Source organism: Struthio camelus, chromosome 34, assembly GCF_040807025.1.
Source record: "Struthio camelus isolate bStrCam1 chromosome 34, bStrCam1.hap1, whole genome shotgun sequence".
Taxonomy (NCBI): domain Eukaryota; kingdom Metazoa; phylum Chordata; class Aves; order Struthioniformes; family Struthionidae; genus Struthio; species Struthio camelus.
In genome coordinates, this window is record NC_090975.1 from 1,098,152 (window position 1) to 1,119,091 (window position 20,940).

The 20,940-nt window shown below is 52.7% G+C and overlaps 1 protein-coding gene across 1 annotated transcript; it reads left to right on the forward strand.

The window, feature by feature from the left end:
- The first annotated feature begins 149 nt into the window (after window positions 1-149).
- LOC138063689 (DELTA-thalatoxin-Avl1a-like) lies at window positions 150-5,243 on the forward strand. Its single transcript, XM_068923557.1, has 3 exons — window positions 150-218; window positions 3,147-3,342; window positions 4,466-5,243. The coding sequence occupies exons 2-3, from the start codon at window positions 3,179-3,181 to the stop codon at window positions 4,911-4,913; spliced, it is 612 nt and encodes a 203-aa protein (XP_068779658.1). The 5' UTR covers window positions 150-218; window positions 3,147-3,178; the 3' UTR covers window positions 4,914-5,243.
- Window positions 5,244-20,940: the final 15,697 nt, after the last annotated feature.

Here is a 20,940-nt window from a genome sequence, read left to right on the forward strand (position 1 = left end):
CAAATACGTTAGGAGCAAAAGGAAGACTAGGGCAAATGTGGGCCCACTGCTGAATGGGGCAGATGTCCTGGTGACGAAGGATACAGAGAAGGCAGTTATTCAATGCCGCCTTTGCTTCAGTCTTCACTGCTAAGGCCAGCCCTCAGGAATTCCTGACCCTGGGGACAAGAGAGGAAGTCTGGAGAAAGGAAGACTCTCCCTTGGTGGAGGAGGATCAGGTTAGAGATCTTTTGTCCAAACTTGACATCCATAAATCCATGGGCCCCGATGGGATGCACCCACAGGTGCGGAGGGAGCTGGCGGATGTTATTGCTAGGCCACTCTCCATCCTCTTGGAAAGGTCCTGGAGATCAGGAGAGGTGCCTGAGGCCTGGAAGAAAGCCAATGTCAGCCCAGTCTTCCAAAAGGGCCAGAAGGAGGAGCAAGGGAACTCCAGGCCTGTCAGCCTCCCCTCCATCCCTGGAAAGGTGATGGGACAGCTCCTCCTGGAGGTCCTCACTAAGCATGTGGAGGACAAGAAGGTGATCAGGAGTAGTCAGCATGGCTTCAGCAAAGGGACATCCTGCTTGACCAATCTGATAGCCTTCTCTGTCGGAATGAGTGGCTGGGTAGATGAGGGGAGAGCAGTGGATGTGGTCCGCCTGGACTTCAGCAAGGCTTTGGACACTGTCTCCCATCCCATCCTCCTTGGTAAACTCAGGAAGTGTGGGTTAGATGAGTGGACGGTGAGATGGATTGAGAACTGGGTGGATGGCCGAGCTCCGAGGGTTGTGGTGAATGGCGCAGAGTCAAGTTGGAGGCCTGTGGCTAGTGGTGTCCCCCAGGGGTCAGTGCTGGGTCCAGTCTTGTTCAATGTAGTCATCAGTGACCTGGAGGAAGGGCCAGAGTGCACCCTCAGCAAGTTTGCTGATGATACTAAACTGGGAGGAGTGGCTGACACACCAGAAGACTGTGCTGCCTGTTCAGAGGGACCTGGACAGGCTGGAGAGTTGGGCGGAGAGGAACCTCCTGAAGTTCAATATGGGCAAGTGCAGGGTCCTGCACCTAGGGAGGAGTAACCCCATGCTCCAGGACAGGCTGGGGGTTGACCTGCTGGAAAGTAGCTCTGCCGAGAAGTAGCTCTGCCTGGGAGTGCTGGTGGACAACAAGTTAAGCATGAGGCAGCAGTGTGGCCTTGTGGCCAAGAAGGCCAATGGTCTCCTGGGGTGCATGAGGCAGAGTGTTGGCAGCAGGTGGAGGGAGGGGATCCTGCCCCTCTCCTCAGCCCTGGGGAGGCCTCACCTGGAGGATTGTGTCCACTTCTGGGCTCCCCAGTACAAGAGAGACCTGGCAGTAGTGGAGAGAGTCGAGCGGAGGACTACAAAGATAATGAGGGGACTGGAGCATCTCTCCTCTGAAGAAAGGCTGAGGGAGCTGGGCCTGTTTAGCCCGGAGAAGAGAAGACTGAGAGGCGGTCTCATCAATGTGTACAAGTATCTGAAGGGGAGGTGTCAGAGGGACAGGGCCAATCTCTTCTCCGTGGTGCTCACTGACAGGACAAGAGGCAATGGGCAGAAACTGAACCACAGGCAGTTCCATCTGAACCTGAGGAAAAACTTCTTGACTGTGAGGGTGACAGAGCATTGGAACAGGTTGCCCAGAGAGGTAGCGGAGTCTCCTTCACTGGAGATATTCAAAATCCACCTGGATGTGATCCTGGGCAATATGCTGTAGAGGCCCCTGCTTGAGCAGGGGGGTTGGACTAGATGATCTCTAGAGGTCCCTTGCAAGCTCAACCATTCTGCGATTCTGTGAACTTGGCTTTGATTCTCCTAAGCTCTGCAAATTGAATCCTGGAGCATCTCCTGGAGCAGGACCCTGGAGCATCTGTCTCACACAACATGAGAGGGAAATACTCCTCCTGTCATGTGTGCTCCAACATACCATAGCACTGAGGGTGCTGGACTGAGGGCTGACAGAGGGGCAGTGCTCAGGAGTTGATTGCCAGAGACAACTGCCCACGCCACACTTCCCTTCTTCTATATACAAGTCTGCACTTGGAAGGGAGGATGTGGTGCTGCTATCTCCACCTATTCTGAGGGGGAAATTCCCTTAACCCAGAGGCACCAGTTACTCCTCTGAGAAACAGCGAAAAAGAGCTTGAGTCTCTAGTGAGTCCAGTGTGAAAGGTAGAAGACGGGGTTTTAGCATGATCTGCTGACAGACAACAGAAGAGAAGCAAATCCAGCCTGAATCATCACATCCCTTTCATCTTCCCTGTAGCTGGGTAGTTGGTCTGAGCAATTCACCTGTCCTCATCCCTGGGATTAGCAGGGCCCTACTAGTTCAGAATCACTTGTATTTACCAAAGTCAGATAGAAGGTGCAGATATGACAGGTAATAGATATATTGCTAGATTGCTCATAAGGGATTATTAAAAAAAAACAAGGGCAGTCATTCTGTTTTGGACCAGAGATTCTTTTAACCCAGCACTGAAATGTAGCCATAAGCAAATGTGTAGAGGAAAAAAGGAAGCCCAAGGCAGGCATACAGGCTCCTTCCCCATGTAACCTCCCATCCTCCAGCCATTTTAAGCTCAGGAATTTCCTGAGTTTGTATTTAGTAACCATGCATGGCTTCCTCTTTCATGAACTTTCCACTGCTCCCAGGTTAAACAATAGGCAGATAAACAGGCATATCCAGGAGCTGGATGTGCACATAGCCAGCAAAATATCTCAACAGCATGCTTCTTCAAAGAAGGCTGTGGGCAGAAGTTGCTCCTCACTGTCTGCACTTTCTTTGGGGACTCTCCTGGAGAGTGTGTGTGATGCACTGTTCCTTTCCAAGAGCTATCAGCAGGACTGGCTGGGGAAAGGGATCTCGATGGTGGATATTTCCACTATTGGATCATTCCAGAGTCAGGGGTCACACACTTGGTGGGGGGGGGGGGGGGGTGGATGGAGCGGGAGATTTACAGTCCTCTACTCTGTTCCACCCTGCTGGAGCAGAAAGGGCTGCCTTTCCTGGCCCTGGGAGGCCCTTCAGGATATTGTGGGGGAGCTGTGCAGCGCCCAGCACCCCTCACGCTCAGCTCGCATAGGCAAGAAGTGGCCCTACCCACCCTATTTGCATGCTTCCCCTTGCACTGTTTGTTTGCTGCTCTACAGCCTTGCAGCACTCCCAGGGCAACGTGAAGAAGATGCAGACAAAAGAGAAGGAGGACTGTGAAAACCTCAGCAACTTGAACTCCCAGATCACCATGACTGAGAGCACAGAAAGCATGGTGAGAAACATCAACGTGTGTCGGAGCGTGGTGATTGAGATCATGAACAAGACCAGGAATGTGGTGCTCCAAGACTTCAGGTACTTGTCCCTGCTCCTTTTCCCCTCCCTGCAGTGCTCCCCTCTGCTTTCTGCCACTCTGTGTATGCTATGTCCACTCACCCATACCCCTCTCCATCATCAGCCCCTTCTGTGGGTCCCAGCACTCGTTTTCCTCTGCTCCCCACTGTTCTCAAGCTCCCCGCGTGGCTTCCTCTCTCCATCCCTGGTGAGAAGGCACCGCAGTGCAGGCTCAGAGCCAAGTGCAGGAATACTCTTTTATGAATTTCTCTAATTGATTCTGGACTTTCTCTCTGTTTGCACACACCAGCTGCTGATGACAGTGAACCAAGCTGTTCAAATGCACACACTGTAAGAAAGTCATCCCTTATCCATGTTTGAAGCCTTTTATTAGATAATTCAGTCTGATCCCCTCATAGTTTTTGTGGGATGAACTCTTATCTCTTCCTAGCAGGGGAAATAGCTGTGCACACAGGGGACCAGATGTGAGCACACCACAGACTTACACCTACTGTTACATTTCCTGTCTCATTCTTTATTCCCCTCCAAGAAACAACTAACAGTCAGTCTGCATGTTTTGATGTCTGCTGAGCACTGAATTGACATTTTCAGGGAACAACCCAGGTGTAATAGGAAGCAGTTATTGTAGCATGGGCAAATACCTTTTTAAGGCAAAGAGGGTAAGAGGCAGAAGAGAGGGAGGTCGTTGAAAGAAGCCCATGGAAATTTCTGTCAGAACAAGTGCGGTTCAATGCATTCATGAATGACAAGGAAGAGATATAAATAATGAGCCAAAACTTGTGGATGGCAGTGACAGAGAGGAGCAAAGGCCAGTGGTTCCCCTATTTATGACAGTGATTTCTTTAGACCATGCTGCTGCTACCTTGCAGCTGCTCTGAGGGTATGTCTTGGGTGCAACAAGGCTTGGCGAAGGTGGGGTTAGAAATGACACTGATCTCCCTGCTTTAGACTTTGGTGATGTTTGCTCTTTGGAGAAGGCTAAAACTCCCTTTTAGCAGGTAGAATGTGGTACCACTCAATAAAAGTCATGGATGTACAGGTGAGAGTAGATGAGAGCTCTCCCCATCCCTTCTGCTTTCATCTCCTCTTTTCTTGTTTCATATCAGTCCCACTCTTTCTGCAGGAGTTACTGCTTCAGTGGCCGGGTCCACAGCCCTCTCCCATTCGAGATCAGCCCAGGCTCCAGGGGAAAATGTGCATTTGCAAAGACTCCATACAGTCTCCGTGGCAGTGTGGGAGTCCTGGTGTGCAAGCTCAACTCTTCTGTCCTGGCCATCATGTTCTCCAACCCCTTCGACTATGTCCTTTATCACATTGAATTTGCCCTGGAAATCTTCACGGCGGATAATCACCTGGGAAGCCTCCACAATGTCTATTCCAACATGATGAGGAACAAAACTTACAGCACCTCCACGCTCTTCCAGCGAGGCAATGCAGACTCTGAACATGAAACCCTGGAGGTCTCCAAGGGGACCATTCGTGTCAGAGCCAAGATGTCCAACAATGAGAAAGCAGTCATGAAAGTTCAGATAGAGGATATAGACCCCCCACCTTACCAAAAAAATGCATAAGTGAGGATTGGTGTAATTGGCATAGCCAGCTTCCGGCATGAGCTATTCTTCGATAACACTGTTAGGGATCTCACTGATTTGTCCCATCTCTGGTTGGTCAGTGGTCATCAGTGCTAACTGGTGGTGACAGATCCAGCGGTAAATGGACAAAGACTACTAGGAAGAAGTCCAGCCTGTCTCCTCCGGACTGATACGTGCCTAGCCAGCAAAGACCCTTCTGGTGTCTCCTGAGCATCGTGACCTTGCTAATAAGCTAATAATGCTTAGCAGCTTAAGTCCTAACTAATGTTTGTGTTAGCTAATAAATGTTTTTTATCCTTGTAAGATGCATATATTCTCCTTGCAGACTCTTAATGCATGGATAAAGGTGCCCAAAGAAAGTGGAACAGAGAGAGATAGTGATACCTCTGAAAGAGTAACCCCACAGCCTCCTCCACACACACACATGTTTTGCCACTGTGTCCTTCCTCTGTTCTGCCACATGTTCACAGCAGTGTCTGTACATACATGTGTGTGCATGGGCTCACAAGTACAGACATCATTATATCAGAGCAGTACATAGGCTCCACTGAAGATGTTGTGGATCAGCCTACGAATCTACCTTCTGGGTGGCCAGTCGCTCTAAGGCTTTGGGTCAGCCCATGCCAGAAGGCTGGTGCCTGCTTTCCATCGGGGGTTACTTATCTGTGATGCAGAGGAGACCTCAGTAGCACCTTAGGCATCAGACTCCCTTGCACTGGCCATATCACAACCTCCCTGCACTCGTGCAACGGCACTTTTCCCGCACCACCTATTCCCATTTCCCATCTTGCCCTAGGGTCCCTCCCTGACTGCTGTCTCTAGCACATCTTTCCCATAAGCCAGCAACTACAGCAGAAAAGATAACAGAAGAGTTGGCCTTTCCAAATTGCCAGACCCATGCCAAGAAAACACATACTAGACGAGGCTGTGAGGGCAGATAGACTGCGTGGAGTCTGTTGAGGGTTTCAGCACAGACAAAACAGAAAATGTTATTTCCAGAAAGAGCCAGCCCCGGTGCAGCTGCGGGCAGCTCGTGAACAGCAAAGCACATGGAGGGCAACGGCTCCCTGCAAACATGGGGGTGCTCAGGACAGGGGTGCTCAGGACGGCCCCGCACCCAGGTGTGGCCGGGGCGGGGGGTGGTCTGCGCTGGGACCGTGGAGCAGCAGACATGCTGTGGGGCTGCTGGCACAGGGAGCGTGGCAGGGAGAGGAGGCAGGCAGAGAAGAGCCTGCTCCCCCAGCCTGGCGGCAGCTGTGCCTCCCTGTCTGCGAGATATCCCTGGGTGCAGAGCAAGGGCTGCCCCGGTGGGAGGAATCTGGGGGATCTCTAGCGCGACTGAGAAATCCCTTGACTTCCCAGAAGTCAGCTGTCTTGAAGGTGTGCGGCTGGAGCGCAGGGCGGGCTGCAGTGCCAGGATGGGACTGAGTCATGGGAACAGGAACCTTTCTCCTCCCATTTGCACAGAGCCAGTCCCCACCTTGCACCACTCCCATCCCTCCCCCTGCCCGGGGCAGGGCGCACATCCCAGGGACAAGGGACAGCCTGGGTCAGCTTTGCCTTCCCAGCCACCCACCCCCTGCAGCAGGGCGCTTCTCTGTGCTGCTCCGGGGCAGCATGCATGGCACTAGCCCTTCCTTCCCTCACACAGCGCTCAGTCTCCACCACCTCCACACTGGGAGGGCTAACTTCACCCTTGGGCCTAGGAGGAAACAGCAGTGGGCAAACTGCTACCATGGCCCCCCTTGCAGTGGGCGCTCCCTGCCCCACTCACATCTATTTCCCCTTCCTATGCAGGAAGGGTACCCCGACATCCCACTCCCACATGCGCCTTTTCATATCTCCTCCCCTAGTCTTCCATCCTAGACATTACCTGGCCCTTCACCATCTATATCTCCCCACAACAATGCAGAAAGCTCTTTTGTTTTCACTTCCCTTCTCAACCTCTGTCTTGCTCTCCTCTGAGGCTGGGGGGAGGAAAGAAGAGCTCTGCTGCAACAGCTGCCTGTTTTGCCACCACACAGGTAAAACTATCAGACAAATGCAAGCATGGGAATGCTCTTCCTCAGAATTATTAGAACTGTGACCCTGCAGGGTAGCAAAGCACTTTGGATGTGACCATGCTGTGAGTAACAGGTAATGATATCTTTCATAATGAGATTTGTTCCAGCTCCCACCCTCACCCCTAGCTAAAGACCTCTTTTGCAGACACTGCCATGTGCTGGATCCTGGATGTGAGGTCAGGAGAAGGGGGGGCTTTGCAGTGCAAATACAGCTGCAATGCAGTGTTTCCCCCATCCAGGTCTTCCCTACATACACATGTACACGTGCATGCAGAAACACATACTCACCTCCAAATCATGTTCTTGTGACTTAACCATGTCCTGAGATGTTGGAGCCCAGGTGACTTAGCTGTTCCGGATCAGAGCAGGTCCTTGGATCACAAACAGCTGAACCCCTGGGGCATAAGGATTGCAAAGACAGTTACAGAGATGTTTAGCGAGATCTCCTACAGTGTTGCCAAAGAAACGCTCATGCAGGAAGCTAGCAGTGACAATAGATGCCAGAGAGGGAGCACTGAGGTGCAGGGCTTTGTAGCTGAAGCCTCTGAGGGCCACAGTCCTGATATTGCTGATCTTTCTCATACCCGAAAAGACACTGACATCTCTCACCAGAGTCTTGGTGCTTGTGTCCATGCTGCTTGGAGAGCTGGAGCTGCTGGGGCTGTCATGGCCTGACTTCCCTCCTGCCCACATACACCCTGTGCTGCCAGAGTTGGGCTGCAAACACAATACATGGAGAAGAGCAGAAATGAGATGGACAGGGTTACCCCACAGCTAATGGGAGCCCAGCAAGAGGAATGCAGTGACACTGGACATTGCTCAGCTCCTTCCCAGCACCCTGACATACTTACCAGGGCCAGACGATGTGTAAGTTTTTGACTCCATCCAGTCTCTTCCAACAATGAGACAGGAGAGAACAAGACTGAAAGAAGAATCATTTCTCATCACGGTCTCCTCCCTGAAGGGTTTCTGTCTGCTCCATCTCTCTCTTTACTCACACAACCTTCTATCTGTGTCTGCCTCATTGTGCTGCCTATATCTGACACTGAATTTTCAGTTCTAGATTAAAAAAGGCTTTGAATATGTCTGGTGTTCCCTTTACTGGGCTGATGAACTGCTGTTCAAGGAGGTCAGCAAGCAGATGTGTTAGATATCCCAACTGTCAGCAGCATTCACATTGGCTTACCAGACCAGCCTCAAACAAGTGCAGGGATCCCCTCATCTCCTACAAGGGCCTCTCCACTGGTCCCCTGGTCCCACAGACTCTCCTAGCATCTCTTCCTTTTGGCTGAAATGACATGGGAAGAGGGACTCTGAGCAATTCAGACGTGTGGAAAGCACAATCTGGGCCTCCTGCCCGGTGGCTGAGAACCTGTGAAAGCTGTACCTCTCCCTGCACCATCACCCTGGGGCCAGAGATGGATTCACACTGTCTCCCTGGGTCTGGCTAATGGGGGCATGGCAAGTCTTGGCCTGGTGTATGTCCCACTTCCAGGAAGGGGATAGGACCAGTTCTCATATGCCTAGCTTGAACATGGGTCCTGGTGGGCAGGAGAGCTCCCAAAAGACTTGGGAATGGGCATGTTTCATGCCTCCCTTGTGCAAATAGGAGTGTCTTGTGCAAAAGTCTATCCTAGGATGAAGGAAGCGTGAGTCTTATTGCAAGGGTAGTTTCTCCTACCTTTGGTCATTGGCTTTCACAGAATCACAGAATGGTTGAGGTTGGAAGGGACCTCTGGAGATCATCTAGTCCAACCTCCCTGCTCAAGCAGGGGCCTCTACAGCATATTGCCCAGGATCACATCCAGGCGGGTTTTGAATATCTCCATGGAAGGAGACTCCACTACCTCTCGGGGCAACCTGTACCAGTGCTCAGTCACCCTCACAGCAAAGAAGTTTTTCCTCAGGTTTAGGTGGAACTTCCTGTGGTTCAGTTTCTGCCCGTTGCCTCTTGTCCTGTCAGTGGGCACCACGGAGAAGAGACTGGCCTCATCCTCTTGACACTCCCCCTTCAGATACTTATGCACGTTGATGAGATCCCCCCTCAGTCTTCTCTTCTCCAGGCTGAACAGGCCCAGCTCCCTCAGCCTTTCTTCAGAGGAGAGATGCTCCAGTCCCCTCATTATCTTTGTAGTCCTCCGCTCGACTCTCTCCACTACTGCCAGGTCTCTCTTGTACTGGGGAGCCCAGAAGTGGACACAGTCCTCCAGGGGAGGCCTCCCCAGGGCTGAGGAGAGGGGCAGGATCCCCTCCCTCTACCTGCTGCCAACACTCTGCCTCATGCACCCCAGGAGACCATTGGCCTTCTTGGCCACAAGGCCACACTGCTGCCTCATGCTTAACTAGCTTGTTGTCCACCAGCACTCCCAGGTCCTTCTCGGCAGAGCTACTTTCCAGCAGGTCAACCCCCAGCCTGTCCTGGAGCATGGGGTTACTCCTCCCTAGGTGCAGGACCTTGCACTTGCCCATATTGAACTTCAGGAGGTTCCTCTCCGCCCACCTCTCCAGCCTGTCCAGGTCCCTCTGAACAGGCAGCACAGTCTTCTGGTGTGTCAGCCACTCCTCCCAGTTTAGTAACATCAGCAAACTTGCTGAGGGTGCACTCTGTCCCTTCCTCCAGGTCACTGATGACTACGTTGAACAAGACTGGACCCAGCACTGCCCCTGGGGGACACCACTAGCTACAGGCCTCCAACTTGACTCTGCGCCATTCACCACAACCCTCGGAGCTCGGCCATCCAGCCAGTTCTCAATCCACCTCACCGTCCACTCATCTAACCCACACTTCCTGAGTTTACCAAGGAGGATGGGATGGGAGACAGTGTCCAAAGCCTTGCTGAAGTCCAGGCGGACCACATCCACTGCTCTCCCCTCATCTACCCAGCCAGTCATTCCGTCAGAGAAGGCTATCAGATTGGTCAAGCAGGATGTCCCTTTGCTGAAGCCATGCTGACTACTCCTGATCACCTTCTTGTCCTCCACATGCTTAGTGAGGACCTCCAGGAGGAGCTGTCCCATCACCTTTCCAGGGATGGAGGGGAGGCTGACAGGCCTGGAGTTCCCTTGCTCCTCCTTCTGGCCCTTTTGGAAGACTGGGCTGACATTGGCTTTCTTCCAGGCCTCAGGCACCTCTCCTGATCTCCAGGACCTTTCCAAGAGGATGGAGAGTGGCCTAGCAATAAAATCCACCAGCTCCCTCCACACTCGGGGGTGCATCCCATCGGGGCCCATGGATTTATGGATGTCAAGTTTGGACAAAAGATCTCTAACCTGATCCTCCTCCACCAAGGGAGAGTCTTCCTTTCTCCAGACTCTCCCTTGTCCCCAGGGTCAGGAATTCCTGAGGGCTGGCCTTAGCAGTGAAGACTGAAGCAAAGGCGGCATTCAATAACTCTGCCTTCTCTGTATCCTTCGTCACCAGGACATCTGCCCCATTCAGCAGCAGGCCCACATTTGCCCTAGTCTTCCTTTTGCTACTGATGGATTTGAAGAAGCCCTTCTTCTTGTCCTTGACATCCCTTGCCAGATTTAATTCCAACTGGGCCTTAGCCTTCCTCGTCGCATCCCTGCACACTCTGACAACGTCCCTGTATTCCTCCCAAGTGGCCTGTCCCTTTTGCCACATTCTGTGCACTTCCTTCTTCTGTTGGAGTTTTGCCAGGAGTTCCTTGCTCAACCGCTTTGCTGGATTTCTTACTCAGAGGGATGCACTGATTTTGAGCCTGGAGGAGGTGATACTTGACCAGCTTGCTTGAACCCCTCTTCCTTCTAGGGCCCTACCCCAGGAGATTCCCCTAAGTAGGTCCCCCAAGAGGCCAAAGTTAGCTCTCCTCAAGTCCAGCGTTGCAGTCCTACTTATTGCCCTGCTCCCTCCTCATAGCATCCTGAGCTCCACCATCTCATGGTCACTGCAGCCAAGGCTGCCCCCAACCTTCACGGCTCCAACTAGACCTTCTTTGTTTGTTAGCACAAGGTCTAGCAGCGCACCTCTCCTCATTGGCGTCTCCACCACCTGGGTCAAGAAATTATCCTCAACGCTTTGCAGGAACCTCCTCGACTGTTTGTGCCTAGCTGTGCTGTCTTCCCAGCAGATGCCAGGGTGGCTGAAGTCCCGTCCCCCCACCCCACCCCGCCTCAGATAGGAGAACCAGGGCCTGTGATTGTGAGGCTACTTCCAGCTGTCTGTAGACGGCCTCATCAACAACTTCCTCCTGATCAGGTGGCCTGCAGTAAACCCCCACAGCAGTGTCACCCATCTTAGCCTGCCCTTTAATCCTTACCCATAGGCTCTCAACTTGCTCTTCATCCACCCTGAGGCAGAGCTCCACACATCCCAGTTGCTCCCTCACATAAAGAGCAACTCCACCACCTCGCCTTCCTGGCCTGTCTTGCCTAAAAAGCACCTAGCCATCCATGACAGCATCCCAGTCATGTGAACTATCCCACCAGCTCTCTGTAACCACAATGAGATCATGGCCCTGCGACCACACACAGATCTCCAGCTCTTCCTGCTTATTCCCCATGCTGCGTGCATTGGTATACAGGCATTTCAGAGAGCCAGTCAAGCATGCAAGCTTCCCAGGAGAGGTGCAAGAGGATCCTCCACAGCCATGTTCCATGCTGTCTCCCCTGGCTGCATGCACGCGCTGGAGGCCTCCTGACTTGAGCGGTGTTTTACTGACTTCTCTGCCACTATACCGCTCCCCTTCCCCCACCTTTCCTAGTTTAAAGCCCTCCTTACCAGCCTGGCCAATCTGTTGGCAAAGATGCACGTGCCCCGCTTGGTAAGGTGGATCCCATCGCTCCCCATCAGCTGTCCATCTTCAAACAAGGTCCCATCGTCATAGAAAGGAAAGCCCTGTTGCCAACACCAGTGGTGCAGCCAGTTGCTAACTTGGAAAACTCGTCTATTCCTCCTCCTGTCCTTTTCCCCTCACAGGCAAGATTGAGGAGAAAACAACCTGGCCTCCCAGACCCTTCACCACCATTCCCAGAGCTCTGAAGTCCCGTTTGATGGTTTCCAGTTTGCCTTTCGTGTCGTTAGTGCCCACCTGGAAGAGCAGCAGAGGGTAGTAGTCTGATGCATGGACAAGCCTTGGCACTCTTTGCATGACATCTCTTCTTCGAGCCCCTGGCAGGCAGCAAAGCTCTCTGGACAAGAGGTCCGGTTGGCAGATAGGTGCCTCTGTCCCCTGCAGCAGGCAGTCACCCACAACAATCACTCGCCACTTCTTCCAGGTGTTCTTCCATGTTTGTCCATGGCACGGGGTCTGTCAGGCCAGTTGCCTCCCTTGGAGCCATGCCCAGCTCCTCCTCAGCTTGCAGGGCGCTAAACTTGTTCTTCAAGAGTAAGTCTCGAGGAGGAGCAAGAGCCCTTCTCCTTCTACGAGAGGTCACCAGCTTCCAGCCCTCTTCAACAGTGTTGTGATGTACTGTTACACACAGTACTGAGCCCTCTGACAACTCCGCTGCAGTGGGGGGGGGGGGGGGTGGGGACTGCTGGAGCTGCACAGTCTCCGAGAATACCCTGTCAATCTCCTGCTCATCCTCTCGGATGCTACACAGCCTACTAACCTCCTCCCATAACTCCTTTATCTGGTGATGCAACTGGCCAACCACAGCACACCTCACACAGGAGAGCTGACTGTCAGCCCAGGCCTCCCAGAGAGGCCCCAGGCACTCCCTGCAGCCTGACACCTGCAGAGCTGCATCTGCTATCTGAGGGTCTGTCTGGGTTGAAGCGTCAGACACAGCCGATGCAGCACCTCCAGCAGCCACTGGGGAATGTGCTCTGCAGCATGTCATGACCATGCCTGGGGAAGGACACACCACTGTGCAAAATGGAGAAGTGCCCTGTGGCACTCTGCTGCCCAAACTGCTGCCTCTGTCAGCTGCACTCTGGGAGCTGTGCTCTAGGCCTGGCTCTTATATAGGCTTCTGCCTAGCAGTGACTCACAAGGGTGCTTGACCCACCCAATCAGGAGCCACCTGAATCAAAAGCCCCAACTCCCTGTGACCAGGGCAACTCAGGGAGCTCGTTAGCCCCTAGCTAGAGCTTCCCAGGAGAATTTAAGTCAAGGCCCCCTGCAGGAGTCCTTGCCTAGCTCTTCCTTCCTGCTAGCAGCAAGCACTGTCTAGTTCCTCGGTGGTCCCCAGAAGGCCTCCACAACTTCCAACAAGGCCCACAAAAGGCCCAGGCAGAGCCCAGACACTGCTGTGCAAACTGCTGCATCTGTTGGCTGCCTCTGTTGGTTGCACTCATCCCCATGCTTGTGGGCCTGGTGAGATCCTAGCAAATCTCAGAGGTCTCTTGGCAGGTTCATGAGCTCCCAATGTATTTTTAGCTGCTTCTTGAAATCTCACCAAGGTATCAATGGGGTCAGAGCATCACATCTTCTTTGTACAGCAGGTAGCAAATATGGCCTTGCCCATTCCTCCTTCCGCTGCTCTTTCTGGAATTGTGCCCAGACAGCTCCTGGATTTGTCAGCAGTGCTTGTCCACAGCTTGGGAAAATCACCCTGGGAACACCAACTCCTACAGTAGTTTTCTGTCTGCAAAAGATGGCACATCCCACAGCTACTACTCATCCCAAACTTCACTCATAGGTTTAAGTAAGCCATGTCTTTAAAGGCTGATCTGTTCTGTGTTCATTGCAAATATACCAAAATGCAATGCATACCATAAACGCCAGGTCCCTTCATACTCATGGAAGAAGATCAGCACATGCAAAGAGTGAATCCTTTCTCCTAAAACTGCTGTATTAGACAGGAGTATGGCAGTGGCCCTGTGTCATATCCTATATCTTTGCAATAGGAATCATCATCTCAGTATCCCAGATGATGCACTGACCTAGCCTAGTTGCCTAGGAGGGTCTCTACAGGAAAAGGAAGAAATAGTTGCCTCTCCCTGCAGGTTCTGGGACTCCTGGAGCAAACAAGCAATGGAGGAGTGTATGTTTGAGAGTGCGTTTTTGGAGGCAAACACGTATTTCAGGACATGTGAGTAAGTGTGTATGCAGGGAAGAGTTGGATGGGGGGAAATGCTGTGAGTTGGCATTGCAAAGCTCCCCACTTTTCCTGACCTAGGATGGCAATAAGAAAAGGCACATGTGGGAGTGGGGTGATGAAGGGGACCCTGACTGCACAGGGACCAAAACCTGTACGTGCATGTACATGAGAAGCGGAAATTGGTGTGAGCAGGGCAGCACAGGGAGTGACCCCTCCCTGACTGCATGCTGCAGCATCATAGCAGGAGGGAAATTAATGATCTCTCCCTCTCCATAGCTTGGTGTGGCCCCAGGCTTTGGATGCCCCAGGCCCTTCTCTGTTCCTGGGCCTTGCTGCGAGATGCTGGCTGCAGCTGGCCACACATTCAGGGCTTCCAGCACTCAAGTCAGGCACCATATCAGGCAAGGGCTAAAGATGAGTCAGACACCAAATGGGCTTTATTGGCAGAGCTATAAGTAATCACAGGCCCCAACTGCAAGTGCACCTTGGGAAAAAGGAGATAGCTTTTCATTCCAGCACAGGTTTCTGACCAGCCAGTACTGGCTGCCTTTCCTGCTCCCTGTGATGGAGGACTCAGGTGCCCCTTCTGCCCAGCCTGTGCAAGTCACAATGCTGAGACTGAGCTGAGCATGGGAAGGGTGGTAGAGGGAAGATGGGCATTGCTTTGATTAACCCAAGCCAGTTTCTTGGTGACTAGATGGACTACAGATTAAATCCTTAGCTGGCAGGGGCCCGGTTAAACTGTGAAAGCAAGCACTGTGCTTTTGAGGGCCCAGAAAATGCCATTAGAAGGTTTTGGGGTGGACATATTGAAAGGGCTGGTTGAAAGCCATGGCTCAGCATATCTGTGGCAATATGCTACCTCGTGAAGGTGGAAGAATTTGGCAAGGACAAGAACAAGCCAATTTGTGTTGGAGGCTGGCTAAGAAGAACCATTTCTGATTTCTCTCGGGCCACCAGGAGTAAGGGGCTGATGGTGCTTTCAATGACCACTTTCATGATGGCTTTGAAGGGGTTGGACATGGTGATGTTCACACAGATGGGTCCCTCGGAGACCTCCAGAGAGCCCTAGCTCTGGCTAGCTCTGCCTGCTGGAAGGTGCTGCTGGTCAGAGACTCCTCCTGCATCATTGTCCCAAAGAGCTCCCATAGGTCTTTGAACTGGCGTTTGTCCCTGGAGATTTTCAAGGCAAACTGGATGCAGTGATGTCATAGTCAATGGGGTTGGAGAACATGAAGACCAGGGAGAAGGCATCTGCCTCATACACCAGGAACCCCACACTGCCACACTGTGTCTTGGTGAAGATGCAGGACCCCACAGCACCTGGAGTGACCTACAGCTGTGGGGAGCAGTGGCTATTGCTGCTGAAGCAGTAACTCCTGTGGGGGAGAGGGCTGGGGATGAGTGATGCCCATTCCAGCCTTGCATAGAGGGTGTAACCAGAAAGGGGGAGAGCCCCCTGGCCCAATGGGTGCACCTTTGCTCAGCCTCTTCCCCCAGGGGCTCACCTGGGCTCACACTACTGCCTCCCCAAAAGCACATGTGGGGCATCTGGCTGTGGGGCCCCATCCCCCCAGATACCCTGCTATAAGCTCTGGTGAAAGCACCCATCCCACCGTCACAGCCTTACCATTGCACTGTTTGGGTTGAGCCCTTGCACAGGCTAATGTGTAGCACCCACATCCTTCCGCTGGTCTCTGTGCCTTGAACAAAGAAAAGGTTATACAGGGGTCTTTCACATCGAAGTCACATGAAAGCATGATTTAGGGGAAGCCCTGGGAGAGCCTACAGGCCACCTCAGGACCCCTTCTCCCTCTAGCAGAGTCAGGCCAGACTCCCAGCAATGCTCGCTGTGCCCACATGGCACATGCAGCCTTTTGTGCCTGCTTGTGCCCCACATCTGCAAAAGACACCTGCTCTTTGGAGTGTGAAATTTGGCTTCCTGGATGTAGGGTGGATTGGAATAGCTGAGCACTGAGCAGACCATTCGCAATACCAAGGAGCCCACACCACAGGCCATAGCTCCTCAGAGAGAGGCACTGCACAAGGACAGAGCCAAAGATGTTGAAGCAGGAAACAGCAAGCAGAAGGAAGGTGATAACACCCAGAGAGAATGTGGTGATGCTGATAGCTTTTGAAGACCTTTTCTTGGAGGCCATAGTTCAGCCAGAAGAGGTGACAGATGAGGGTGAATTGGAGGAAGGTGTCAGTAGTGAGCAGACGGGAACACAAACCAAAGAATAAGCTTACGCAGTGTTGGTTAGCAGAGAATAGGAAAAGCAGGCTACCAACTCTGCAGAGACAGTGCAAGAGGATGGGGTGTCCCCTGTCATATCAGCATTGAAGCATCTTCTCAGAGTGGTGAAACATAGAACAGGGGTCTCTATTCTGGACAGGGCTCCTCTGGCACCTTGTACTGAAGTTCCCACCAGGATGGGCCTCTGTTCTGCTCAAGCTTTCCTCTCTCGAAGGAGAGGCCAACGCTCACACACCCAGCATCTGCCCACCATCTGAGGTGGGCAGAGGTGCCAAAGCACCTCTAGTGAAGAGGAGGACATAAAGAAGGGAGATCAGAAAGAAAAAATATGGCCAGTTTGGGGGGAGAGGTGGGAGGGTGTGAGGAACTGGTGGAAAAGAGGCTGAGAGTGTGATGGGTACCCAGGAAACACACAGTGCTTGCAGGTCTCACAGAGTGCCGGGGGCTCTCACCGTGACGAGTACAGTATCACATCCCAGGTGTGGCTGGCTATCTTGATGCCCATGCATGCCTATGTCCTTTATCATCTGCTCAGTGTTGCTCCCTGCCATAGTGGCCAGCACACCTGTGCTCCTGGGCTGTCAGGGAAGGACCCAGCTGCTGCGCAGGGAAGCCCAATACTGCTCAATGGAGCATCTGTGAGGCCAAGAAACAGCAAAGGGTGCAGAGCCAAAGCAGAGCATGCAAATGATAGGGGGAGCCACCTTCCGCCTATGAGAGCCAGGCATTGCTCCTTGCCTGGGGGCCAAGGTCTCTCTGGACTGCCAGCTCTAGATGCAAGCCTTCAGCAAATGCATGCAACCCCAGGGCAACTCTCTTCCCTGCCTAGAGCCAGCCTCACCTGAGCCTAGAAGGATAAAGGCTCTGCAGGTGGTTTCTCTGCAGCCAGCATCCACAGCCAGTCTAACACAGACCAGCTCAGATGCTGTTTTCAGTTTCCGTTTGTCTCAGGGAGATGTGGTCTATTCGGCACAGCAGATGTGGTCCGGAGTGGCTGGGAGAAAGCACTGACTGCGCTGTTCAGCATTTTCTAACCCCATATGTTTTCCCTCACAGTTCCTCTTCAGGCAGAGCTTTCCTTCCTCACCCTGCTCCATGGGAAGAGAAGAAAGCAGGTGAGGAAGGAGGTTAAAACAAAAGAGGTTTTTGCATTTTTGCATTGTTGTAGGGGTGACGGGGTGGGGATGGGCAGGCAACTTCTATGATGGAAATGGATGTAAGTCAATACAGGGCTCAGTGGCAGGGGCTGCTCATACGATCTGATTTCTTGGTTGGAGAGCTGATTTCCGAGATGAAAGAGAGATGATGGCTCCTGTGCATGTGTCCTCTAGGGTGGAGGCTGTGGGCATTCAAGAGAATCTCCATCTCTTCTCCCAGTGTCTGCTACTGACCCCTACTGTGGCTGCTCTTCTTTCAGAAAGGAAAGGTTTGGCTTTGCAGCAGCAGTGTGAAGGGTTGGTGCCTCTGAGTCTTGCTCTGGGCTGATCCCAGCCTGGGATGGACAGTTCTGTTTCCTGTGCAGGGCAGAGGAAAACAGTGAAGAGGTAGAGCAATGAGAGGTTTGGTGGGATACTGGGGATGGAGGTCCTGGGCACTGAGAGAAAAAAGAGGCAGAAAGGAGCCACTGAACCCAGGGCAGCAGCACAGAAAGGTATGGGCAGAGGCACCATATTTGGGACGATGCACAGGCTGGAAGGGAGCTGGTGCTTTGTGCTGCAGAAGTGCAACTAAGACACCCACTGCAAGGGGGGCCATGGTAGCAGTTTGCCCACTGCTGTTTCCTCCTAGGCCCAAGGGTGAAGTTAGCCCTCCCAGTGTGGAGGTGGTGGAGACTGAGCGCTGTGTGAGGGAAGGAAGGGCTAGTGCCATGCATGCTGCCCCGGAGCAGCACAGAGAAGCGCCCTGCTGCAGGGGGTGGGTGGCTGGGAAGGCAAAGCTGACCCAGGCTGTCCCTTGTCCCTGGGATGTGCGCCCTGCCCCGGGCAGGGGGAGGGATGGGAGTGGTGCAAGGTGGGGACTGGCTCTGTGCAAATGGGAGGAGAAAGGTTCCTGTTCCCATGACTCAGTCCCATCCTGGCACTGCAGCCCGCCCTGCGCTCCAGCCGCACACCTTCAAGACAGCTGACTTCTGGGAAGTCAAGGGATTTCTCAGTCGCGCTAGAGATCCCCCAGATTCCTCCCACCGGGGCAGCCCTTGCTCTGCACCCAGGGATATCTCGCAGACAGGGAGGCACAGCTGCCGCCAGGCTGGGGGAGCAGGCTCTTCTCTGCCTGCCTCCTCTCCCTGCCACGCTCCCTGTGCCAGCAGCCCCACAGCATGTCTGCTGCTCCACGGTCCCAGCGCAGACCACCCCCCGCCCCGGCCACACCTGGGTGCGGGGCCGTCCTGAGCACCCCCGTCCTGAGCACCCCCATGTTTGCAGGGAGCCGTTGCCCTCCATGTGCTTTGCTGTTCACGAGCTGCCCGCAGCTGCACCGGGGCTGGCTCTTTCTGGAAATAACATGTTTTCTCCAGCACTTCAGTTAAACAGTCCTGCTCTTCTGTGCCTGTCCTGGGAGCTCCTTCTTTGCTTCCTTTTGCCTGGACACACTCTGTACCCATACCCTTGCTTCCTCCTCCTCCGGTGCAGTTTCCCCTGCCTCCAGGGCGGTCCATCACCTCCCAGGGCTTAGTGTCTTCCTTGCACTAAGGCAGAAATACAGTGCAGCAGTCAGCTGACTTAAAAGCTGTTGGATATCAGGAAACCACAGAGGGCAAGCTCAAATTTTGTTCTCAGCCGGCTATACCGCTGCAGGTGAACCACTTCCACTCAGCTGATGCTTTCCAGTATCATGAAATCCAGCCTAGCCTGAAAAGAGACCTAGCAAGTATTTGTGATGTGTTGGGTAGCAGCTGTCCATTGGGTACTGAAATAAGAGAGGTGTAAGTGTAGGTTGGTCTGGCTAAGCTTTGGCTAACAGATAACCAAGGTGTAAATAACTGTAAAAAAATCTACCTGGCAACCTGGCTGGATGGATTTTTTATCCATAGCTGTTTTTCCCTCATCTCTGTCACCATTATTTGTACTCTCTTCACCCTGCTGGTGTTTCTTTAGCAACCACAGAGTAGACTAAGCCAAAGGGGAGATTTGAACTTCCCTGATACCTTTGGACTTTTTCCTTCCATTCACATCCACCACAGTCAATAACAATGAGTTGCATTGTTTACTCACATACAGTGTAAAAAGACCTTCCTCTCCCTCCTTTAAAACATTTTACCAGATAACTGCATTCAGTCCCTCTTCTGGTATGTGTATTATGAGCAACCATGAAATAATATACTCCCCTTTCCCTATGAAAATCCTCTGGATTTTAAAAACCCGTGGCTCTTCAGCCATCTCTTTTCCATGATTATTCATTATGGAAAACCCACTCTATATCACAGAAATGAAGAAGCACTAGAGATCATGTGCTCCCTCGCAGGCATGTCCACAAATGCTCTGTGTATTGATAGAACAAAGTAGTGCTCCTGCTGGGCTTGGTATGCCATTTCACTGGCCATGCCAGGCTAGGGTGGTGCTGCTTCCATCCCTACCCGGTCACCTTTGTTTTTCAGGAGTCACCCCTGTTTCATTGGCACAAATGCCCGTGCTGAACTGGAGGAAGGAACAGACCGGCCCAAAAAGAAACAATATTTTTGCCAATCTGTTTCTCTGCCAGCTCCAGTTTATAGTGGGACCATTCTAGTCTCTGTGCCTGCACAACTGCAGGGAGGAGGGAGGGGCAGGGGAACAGGCTGTGGGGAACAGGAAAGAGGTGCTGCCAGCCCACGTTCTGCAGAGCATCCTATAGCACCCCATCAAAGGCTTTCAGTCTGCAGCTGTTAGGAAGTCTTTGAGTGAGTGAAAAGCCAAGAGGAAGATACTAATAAGGAGGGAAGCTATTTAAACAGAAGAGGGAAAGCTATTTACATGAAGTAGCATTTTGCTAGATGTAGACACCAGTCTTAAGCGTATATGGAGGGATGGGATAGACACTGAATTTTTATACCAGCATAACATCTGGTGTCTCTACTCCAGGGACGTTTTCCCTCTGACAGGGTAAAATTATCTTCTGCCTTCAAGGAGCAGAGGGTGAAAAGCCACTGTGTGGCTATGGGTAGTCCACCTGACACAAAGGGCACTGCCTCTGGAGCCCCAGGACTTCAATAGGACAGTAAGCTCCTGCCCAGCATGGGTTTCCAATGATGTGCTGTGCATGCACCCTGCAGCCACGTGTCCCCACGCTGCTTGCTGCCTTGCTCCCTGCAACCTGAGCTATGTGCCATCAGACCCTCTAAAGTCCAGAACGCTGCATCTGTGACGCCTGCAGTGGTCATGGGTCAGCTGTGAAGCACTCAGAGGAACATGATGGCAACTCTACACATGATGCTTTCCAAGAGAGCATGTCCCTCCTTGTGGCACCAGCACAGGCAGGGCTGACAGCACCATGCCTCTTACACGTTCCCACAGGCCTGCCATGAATGTCACCCCCTTCCTGTGACCCCAGTTTCTGACACTACCCCATCTCTTCCAGAGCTAGCCTGAGCCTGTTGAGTCCTTCTGCTCCAAGTCATTAGGATATTTAATTGACACACACCCAGACAATGTAAACAAAGGCAGGATAAGAGCAGATATCCACCCTGCCAGTATCCCGTCCC